This window comes from Equus caballus, chromosome 6, assembly GCF_041296265.1.
Source record: "Equus caballus isolate H_3958 breed thoroughbred chromosome 6, TB-T2T, whole genome shotgun sequence".
Classification (NCBI taxonomy): Eukaryota; Metazoa; Chordata; class Mammalia; order Perissodactyla; family Equidae; genus Equus; species Equus caballus.
This window is the reverse complement of record NC_091689.1, coordinates 73,126,159-73,136,448: the sequence shown is the minus strand read 5'-3', so window position 1 is coordinate 73,136,448 and position 10,290 is coordinate 73,126,159. Positions and strand designations below refer to the sequence as shown.

The window sequence follows — 10,290 nt, the reverse complement described above, 5'->3', positions numbered from 1 at the left end:
TTGAAAATAGGGTCTTTGCAGATGTAATCAAGTTAATCAAGTTAAGACAAGGTCATACTGGATTAGGGTGGGTTATAATCCAATGACTGGTGTCCTTATATAAGGGAGAAATTTGAACACAAAGACACACAGGGAGAATTCCGTGTGACAACGAAAGCAAAGATTGGAGAGAGGAAGTTGCAAGCCAAGGAGTACCTGCACCACAAGAAAGTAGGACAGAAGTATGGAACAGATTCTCCCTCAGAGACTACACAAGGAAGCTACCTTGCTGACACTTTGATTGCGAACTTCCAGCTTCTGGAACTGTGAGAGAGAGATTTCTGTTGTTTGAAGCTGCTTAGTTTGCAGTCATTTGTTGTGTCAACCCTAGGAAAGTAATGTAAGAAGGTATGAAGGTATTTGGCATTCCTTTCAAGGCAGTTTCTATCAAAGCAAAGGAGCCTGACTGAGGAGATAGGGTAGATGAAGACCAAGGTCCTTCACTTCACGGTTCTGCTTTAGGATGAGCCTGACTGAATTCTAGAGCCAAATAGTAACAGCAACATAGGTACTGATATACGTTACTCTCAGTATCAAATTTATGACTAGTAACTAAAAAGTGAAACCTGTTTTTAAAATATGGTAAACAATGTAGAAACTTAATCCTGGCCTCCCATCAACTAATTTTAACGTCAGCTCATTCAAAGCAACCACGTTTCCATCCTGAAAAAAATCAAATGTTGAAGTTGGAGAGGGGGTACCTTTCGTCAATCTTTTTATTAGAAACTTCCAGAAGATTATAGACTCAGGAAATTAACTATTAAAATTTAATTAACTTTCCAAGTCACATGAAGAAAAAAACAAAGTAAAGGAAATCCACATTCCTTTAGAGAAGAATTCTTCTGAAGTACATTTTAGTCTGCTGCTTGGGTTTTAGCTACAAACAAATTAGGGGATATTTTTAATAGACAAAAGAAGTATAGCATTTTAATACTTAAGATGTGGAACCAAAAGATAAGAACGAATGAGCAAATTAGTCATGAGCAAATTAGCATTTTAGATAAGCCAAGAGAATGGATTTGTTTTTCTTAAGAGATATTTAAATTATGTCTACGAAATGGTGATATTGTTGATTCAGCTAAAAAATCACTCTAACCTGTAGTAATCAGGAAAATCTGTGATTCTCAAACGTGGTTCCCTATCAGACACCCCTGAACAACCTAAAAAGAAAGATTCTTCTGCCTCACTTCCGACATTCTGATTTGGTAAGTCTGGACTGAGGCCCAGGGAATCTATTTTATTTTTTCAAATTCTCCAGGTCATCCTGATGGGCAACCAGGTTTGAGAACCATTAACACAGAGACCGCTCTCACAGAAAGAAGCTTTGATCTCCCAAAGCCTGGGGAATTAGAGCTGGGGTCATTCCAAGGTCAAATACCAAAAGCAAAATATTAGAATGGAAGTAATCTAATACTTAGGGTCAAGAAATAGAGGCAGGGCCCAAAAGGGAAACCAGGATCCAGGGTGGAAGCAAGTTTCATGAAACAGGAAGGGAGGTCAGAATGCCAACACAAAATCAGAATCAGAACATAAGAGAAGATTGTGAGGCAGAACACAGGAAGCCCTGAGATTCAGAATTTGGTGGTCAGTCTGGCTCAGGACTCAGAGAGGGCTTTACCTGTACCAGCCTCCTGTCTGTAGAGTCATGCTTTTATGCAAATTCTTCTTTTAGAGTGTCAGCTCATTTAGGGTTAAACTACTCTGTTTTTTCAGCATCTAGAAGCTTGCTTCAGTGTTTAGCATTAGATTGAGTGATATAAACTGACGTCTCCATAAACCGAAATTACCTATTAGGTGGTACTATTTTAATGTAATAACAATGTGTTGCACGTGCACATACAAGCTCGAGTGTGTGTGTCTTAATGTATGTGTGTATACTTTTTACAGAACCTTCAAACAGTGAACTCTTGCTTAACAAGTAACATTTATTCCATGCTATTGAACTTATAATGAAAACCTTCTAAAAATGAATTCTCAACTTTAGGTAAATTGAAAGGACAGTTGTTATTTCTTGGGTAACAGTAAGACATTTATTTCTTTATAATTTGTTTTCATTCATAAAAAGGACAAAGCACAGTCCTATACTACTCCATTGAAAAAATGATAAAAAATAACTAAAAAAATCAATTCAATATTTATCAGTATCAAATAAAACTACTATCACCTTTCCTGAAATACAAAGAAACAACAGATGTCTCTATATCTATATAAAGTTTAATTAAGAATCTTGCGTCTTAAAGCAGATGATACATTAGTTAGTTTGACAACAGTTTAAAACTGATGGTCCCAGTCAAATTTGTACAATTGTATAAGGAAATGAAAAGCTTCAGTTATCAGTGTATGAGAGATTTTAATCTACCTTATCCCTGTCACAAATTTGAAATTAAACAATCTCCAAAGTCTGTTTTCCTCTTACCTTTCTGAACCATTTCATGCAAAATCTAACCAGTTTTGCTCTTTATTACCATACATTAGAAAATAAAAGGCAAGCATGCATTTGGCAAAAGATTTAGTTGTTGTTGATTATATAAAAATGCCCAACATGGGTCACATTGCAAAAGGAAAACCCCAAAGTGTAACAATGAAAACACAAACATTTGTACAGAAAGCTCACAGAGTATTTTTTTTCCTAAAGTATGAAGAGATTTTGTTTCTTTTCCAAATAATTAAATATTTTATGAAATCTGGTAATGATCTCAAGACTGTTGACATACTTCCACTGGGAAATCATCCATTTCACTTGTTTTTAAAAAATTTCACTTTATAACAAAGAGTTAAATGTAAACTAATGAAATATTTATTGATATTTTCATAATGAAAGCTCTAAACATTTACACATAGATATATAGTACAAAAATTATACAAATTAAAGAAAAGGGGGTAAAGTAGTAATAGATCTATTTTGCTTCCTGTAAATATTTTTTTTACGAACCTATAAGGTATCCTTTCTAAAAAGATAAACTCTATCTCTAATTAGCTAGCAAAGTTGTGCTAATAAAATAGGATTATACCTCTTGAAGCATCAGACATTGCACTATTTCATGAGCCAGCTAATCCTTTATTACTCGATTTCTGTCACATCCACACTCAAACACATTTCCATGCACACCATGGAGAATGAAGAAATGTGCATCTTCCTTTTCACAACTTACAAAAACCTAAAGCACCACCCTTGGGAGACACCATTGGACAGACCCATTATTTGTCTCCTCCTGGCCTTCCAGTTTTGCATACTCTTCAAAGTACCATTAGCAACATATTGATTTGGTATTTTTAGCCAGTTACGGTATTGCATTGAGGTGGGAAATGAGTTTAAAACTAAGTTTTAAAAAAATAAGGAATATTGTATTTTTCCAACCTACAGGTGATTTCTTGATCCCATACCTTCAATAAAGAAATGAAGCACAAAAACAAAGATTCTAGAATATTATTGGATAATTCTGACATTCACTTAACTGTCATTATTCCTAGCTGTGTAAAGACTGCCACATCTCAGTTTAAAATTGGAAGCACTCTACTTTTCAAAATTCAACATTTCACGTATGAATAAATACAGCAATATGATGATACTCTAGATAACAGCTATGATTTTTGAGGTTTGAAACCGATAATAAAAGCATAAAATAACTTCAGAGTAGAATACAAAAGTAAAAAAAATCTTCATGTGGTATGTTAATTTCACTATTAAAAAACTAACTTAAAATTATTACTGATCCCGAAAATCAAACATTTAGAAAATTACACACTTCCAAAATGAGAATACTGATAATATCTTCTAGAATTTGGTTTTCAATATTTAAAATCTTTCAACTCATTCAGTCAAATGATTTGGTAATGGAATTGATGTCAAAATGTTTCAGTTATATTCTATGTCTTTTTCAAGAAAACTCAAAATGTCTTGAATGATAGGGGCCGTTTGAAAATATGCAGGACCCAAGACAGAGAGGATAATACAAGAGACTGTATTACTCTTACATTTACCACATACAATCAACATTTCAACCTCTATTTATTTCACAACTTGTTATTAAATTTAAAGCACCTGTGTATGGTGATTTTACTTTCACTCTACAGCCTATAGTATTGAATTGACACTGTAACTTGTCCCATTGGATTAAATCATGCAACTGTCACAGAATCAGGTTAAGTGGTTTATAAGGCATATTGGAACGAGTTAAAAATCATTTTAAATCCATTTAAAAGTTTATTCTTTTGGATGAATGGGTTCCTGAATGCCTCAGTCATAATGTGTGTTGTAAATCAGTTGGATAGTTTGTTAAAGGATAATTTATTTGGCTTAGGACGGAGCCGCAGGAGTTGGAAGAAACTGTAGTCATCACAGGGATGAAGGGTGTCCTCTGAGCTGGGTTGGAAACAGCAGCTGTCACACCACATTCAGAATTCCAAGTAGAGAAAGATGCCAAGGGCAGGCAGCAGTAAGCCGAGAAGACTTGGTAATATGGTGGATGCACCTATAAGTAAGCCAAAAATGTGCATATTATTTCATTGATAACAGTCACTATTGCTCATTTACCTTGCTTTGAGGAAGGCCATATACATAATCTTGAAAACTAAGTGGTTCCTTAAAACCAAAAACAAAAACAAACAAAAAAAGCTTCTCTTATTCTTAAGTGATTTAAGAAAAACAAAAAGGATTGATCAAGGATTTGGTGTGTGAGAACATGTGGACTGTTTATAAAATATGTTCATATAAATCATTTACGATAATAAGATCACAAATATTTATGTTTTCCCTATGATCCAGCAGTCTCAAATTCCTACCAGAAGGCACAGGTCAAGAAACATATATAAATAACTAAAAAGTTATAAGTAAGCTGTTTGAAAAATAAGATAAAGAGATGCAGTAAAAATGCTAATAATGTTACCTGGGATAATGACATCATAAGTATACTGAATAGATCTTGCACAATTTCATAGGCCAATGATTTTAAGACATTTAGGTGCTCATTATACACAATGATTTGAGGAATGTATTTTTTTTGGAGGGGGCAGTGAGGAAGATCGGCCCTCAGCTAAGATCTGTTGCCAATCTCCTGCTTTTTGCTTGAGGAAGATCATCTTTGAGCTAACATCCGTGCCAGTTTTCCTCCCTTTTGTATGTGGAATGTCACCACAGCATGGCTTTGTGAGTGGTACATATTTCTGCACCTGGGATCTGAACTCGTGGACCCTGGGCTGCTAAAGTGCAGCATGTGAACTTAACCACTATGCCATGAGGCTGGCCCCTTGAGGAATGTATTTTTGATAATAGTAAATAACTTTCTATTCAAATTTTTATCTAAAGAACAATTACACTGAGACATTAAAAATAATTACACTGTGAATTAAAAATAAAATGATATAATATTCTACAGACTTAAATTATGTCTTGGGTGCCACCTAGAAGGGCTCTTCTTGTGGTCAGGTAAGTTTATGGATGAAGGTTGTGTCCACCCTGGAGTTCTTTAGAAAGTGTTGGAAAGTGGGACCAAGAAGGCATACTCTTCCTTATAACTCTCCACACCTATTAGGTGCTATCTTCAGTGAACACACTGCTGGAATGAGTGACAGGCTAAAAAAATACAGTCAATAGCTTGTAAATGTACCAGATTTGTGTCCATTTTTGGAAGTTTATTCTCTAAATTTAAAACCTTAAACCATCACTACCATATTAACAGTGGTCTAAAATAGCCCTTTCCTTGGAATATTCCTCTTCTACTCAGGAAGGTTCAGGGCATTTCTCTTGAATCTCTGGTCATTAAAAGCACATTCATAGTTTGCATCATTGTGGAGTGAGCCCTTCCCTTAGACTCTCCTCCATATGACACAATGAAAAGGACATTCATAACTCCACAGAGGAGATTTGCACAACACAAAAGACATCTGAGAGACCCATACAGCCATATGTCTTAAAGTGGACGTGCTGGACCCCCTGAAGGAAGTGGAGGTAAGGGGATCATCTCTCCCTCCCAAATAGCATGGCTGTGTGAAAAGAGGGGGGAGAGGCAGTTCTCTGCAAGAACACCTTCGCTATCCAAGTTCCCTCACAGCCCATGAGAAAGCCCCACATAGATGTGGCTAAGTTATTGAGGGGGTGTCTTCATCAAGCCAGCACTCCAGGAAAGCAGATAGTGAGGGCAGAGTGAGAACACCCCTGAGACTACACAGGCGAAAGAAAGGGCCCCTCCCCCTCCCAGTGCTCCAGCTTAGCTGGTTGGCCAGAGCGCCCAAACATATATTAGAAAAGTGGCAGCTGTGAGTGAGTGAGCTGGAAATTGCAGATAGGCCCTGTCCGTATAGATCCTAAGGATCACAGACACTAGGTGTCATTGCAGGCTCAGAATACACAGCTCTTGACACCCTCGAGTGGTGGCAGGTAGAAGCTGTGACCAAATACTATCACTATGTGAAGGCGCAAATCCATGCCATCAAATAGTATGAAGAAATATATTAATACTCTAGACCAGAAGGAAAATGACAAGCACCCAGAAGGCACAGAAATTTATAATCTAAATGACAAAGAATTCAGAATAGCTATCATAAATAACTCAAGGAGCTACAAGAAAATACAGATAGACAGTTCAATGAAATCATGAATAGAATTAATGAAAAGAGGAAATTCTTGACAAAAGAGATTGAAACTATAAAGAAAAACCCATCAGAAATGCTGGAGATGAAAAACACAATGAGTGAGAAAAAGAAAAACCTGGACTCCCTGAATGGAGGACAGGATTAGCAGTCTGGAGGACAGAAATATAGAAGTGGTTCAGATGGAGAAGGAGAGAGAAGAAAGACCAAAAAGAAATGAATAAATTCTATGATAAATATCCAACTTAATTAGGAAATGCAACATAAGGATTATAGGTATTCAAGTGGGAGAAGAGAAGGAGAATGGAGCAGAAAGCTTGTTCAAAGAAATAATAGCTGAGAACTTCCCAAACTTGGGGTAGGAGATGCAAATACAAGTAAAAGAAGCTAATAAACTCCTCATTATTTCAATGGAAAAAGACCTTCTCCAAGGCATGTAGTAGTAAAACTGTCAAAAGTCAATGATAAAGAAAAAATATTAAGGGCAGCAAGGCAGAAAAAGATAACCTACAAAGGAACCCCTATCAAGATTTGAGTGGATTTCTCAGCAGAAACCTTACAGGCTAGGAGAGAGTGGAATGATACATTCAAAATTCTGAAAGACAAAAACTTTCAGGCAAGGATACTCCATCTAGCAAAAATATCCTTCAGACATGATGGAGAAATAAAAACTTTCCCAGATAAACAAAAGCTAAAGGAGTTCATTGCTACAAGACCCCCCCCCACACACACACACAAGAAATGCTCAAGAAGTCCCTCATACCTGACAAAAAAAAGATAAAAACTTACAAAGCCTTGAGCAAGGAGATAAATAGGCAGACAAAATGAGAAGATTGCAGCTCTCTATCAGAACAGATTAGCAAACAATTAACTACAACATTTAAGATAAAGGGAAGGAAAACATCGAAGATAAATATAATCTCATCATTCAAACCACAAACTCACAACACAAGATGGAATAAGCTGTGACAACAATAACCTAGAAGGGGAAAAGGAAAGGGATGGAATCAGCTTAGTCTAAGGAAATAAGAGGATATCAGAAAATGGACTATATCATCTATGAGATTTTTTTATACAAACCTCATGGTAACCACTAAACAAATAATCAGAACAGAGACACAAATAATAAATAAAGAGAAAACTGAGAAAACCATCATAGAGAATTACCAAACTGAATCGGTAGTCCAAAATACACAGGACAAGAAACAATAGAAATACAGTACAACTGGCAAATGGGTAATAAAATGGAAGCATTAAGCCCATATATCAATAATCACTCTATATTTAAATGGATTGAATTCTCCAATCAAAAGACACAGAGTGGCAGGATGGATTAAAAAACAAGACCCAACAATATGCTGCCTCCAGGAAACACATCTCAGCTTTACAGAGAAGCACAGGTTCAGAGTGAAGGGATGAAGACGATACTCCAACCTAATGGCAAGCAAAAGGAAGCAGGTGTTGCCATATTTATATCAGACAAAGTAGACTTCAAGATAAAACAGACAATGAGAGACAAAGAGGGCAGTATATAATGATAAAAGGGGCACTCCACCAAGAAGACATAACACTTATAAATATCTATGCACCCAACACAGGAGCACCAAAGTACATAAAGCAACTATTAACAAATCTAAAAGCAGATATTAACAAGAACACAATAATAGTAGGAGACCTTAACACCCCACTTACATCAATGGATAGATCATTCAGACAGAAAGTCAACAAGGAAATAGTGGGTTAAGCAAAAAACTAGACCAGATGGCTGTAATAGATATATATATATAGAACAATTCATCCCAAAACAGCAGAATATACATTTTTCTCAAGTGCACATGGAACATTCTCAAGGATAGGCCATATGTTGGGAAACAAGGCAAGTTTCAATAAATTTAAGATTGAAATCACATCAAGCATCTTTCCTGACCATAATGCTATGGAACTAGAAATCAACTACAAGAAAAAGCTGGGAAAGTGACAAATATGTGGAGAGTAAACAATATGCTACTGAACAAGCAATGGATCATTGAAGAAATTAAAGGAGAAGTCAAAAAACATATGGAGACAAATGAAAATGTAAATGCCATACCAACTCACATGGGATGCAGCAAAAACAGTCCTAAGAGGGAAATTCATAGCAATACCAGCCTACCTTAACAAACAAGAGAAATTTCAAATAAGCAATCTTAAACTATACCGTAGAGAATTAGAAAAAGAATAACAAAGCCCAAAGTCAGCAGAAGGAGGGGAATAATAAAATTTAGAGCAGAAATAAACGAAATTTAAACCAAAAAAACCCATGAAAAACAGTAGAAAGGATCAATGAAACAAAGAGCTGGTTCTTTGAGAAGATACACAAAATTAACAAACCCTTAGCCAGACTCACTAAGAAAAAAATAGAGAAGGCTCAAATAAATAAAATCAAAAATGAAAGAGGAGAAATTAAAAACAGATACTACAGAAATACAAAGGATCATAAGAGAATATTATGAAAAACTATATGCCAACAAATTGGACGATCTAGGAGAAATGGATAAGTTGTTAGACTCACACAACCTCCCAACAGTGAATCAAGAAGACATGGAGAATCTGAATAGACCAATCGCAAGTAAAGAGATTGAAAGAGTAATCAAAAACCTCCAAAAAAACAGAAGTCCAGGACCCGATGGTTTCTCTGGAGAATTCTATAAAACATTCAAAGAAGATCTAATGCCTATCCTTCTCAAACTATCCCCAAAAGTTGAAGAAGATGGAACATTTCTCAACACATTTTACAAGGCCAAGATCACCCAGATCCCAAAGTCAGACAAGGACAGTACAAAGAGGGAAAATTATAGGGCAATATCGTTGATGATTATAGATACAAAAATGCTCAATAAAATATTTGCAAACCGAAAACAGCAATACATTAAAAAGAGCATACAACATGATCAAGTGGTATTTATACCAGAGACACAGGGATGGTTCAACATTGGCAAATAAATCAATGTGATACACCACATTAAGAAAATGAGGAATAAAAACCAAATGATCATCTCAATAGATGTGGAGAAGCATTTGACAAAATCCAAAATCCATTTATGATAAAAACTCTCAATGAAATGGGTATAGAAGGAAAGTACCTCAAAATAATAAAGGTTCTATATGACAAACCCACAGCCAACATCATACTCAACTGAGAAAAACTGAATGCCATCCTCTTAGAATAGGAACCGGACAAAGATGCCCACTCTCACCACTCTTATTCAACATAGTACTGGAGGTTTTGGCCAGAGCAATTAGGCAAGAAAAAGAAATAAAAGGAATCCAAACAGGAAATGAAGAAGTAAAACTCTCACTGTTTTCAGATGACATGATTTTATATAGAGAAAACCCTAAGGAATTCACTGGAAAACTATTAGAAATAATCAACAACTACAGCAAAGTTGCAGGGTACAAAATCAACCTACAAAAATCAGTTGTATTTCTATACTGTAATAACAAGCTCACAGAAAGAGAACTCAAGATTACAATCCCATTTACAATTGCAACAAAAAGAATAAAATATTCTAGGAATAAATTTAACCAAGGAGGTGAAAGACTTATGCAATGAAGACTATAAGACATTATTGAAAGAAATCAATGATGACATAAAGAAACAGAAAGATATTCAATGCACATGGA

The 10,290-nt window shown here is 35.6% G+C and overlaps 1 protein-coding gene across 21 annotated transcripts in view; it reads right to left on the bottom strand.

Annotated features, from left to right (window-relative positions):
• Positions 1–2,046: 2,046 nt before the first annotated feature.
• CNTN1 (contactin 1) overlaps positions 2,047–10,290 on the bottom strand; it is a 339,733-nt gene continuing 331,489 nt past the window's right edge. For all 21 annotated transcript variants that reach the window (XM_001487937.6, XM_070270139.1, XM_023643374.2 and 18 more), the window contains one exon: positions 2,047–4,511. In XM_001487937.6, coding sequence (XP_001487987.1) covers positions 4,435–4,511 — 77 coding nt within the window. In that variant the 3' untranslated portion in view covers positions 2,047–4,434. The remainder of the gene's footprint in view (positions 4,512–10,290) is intronic.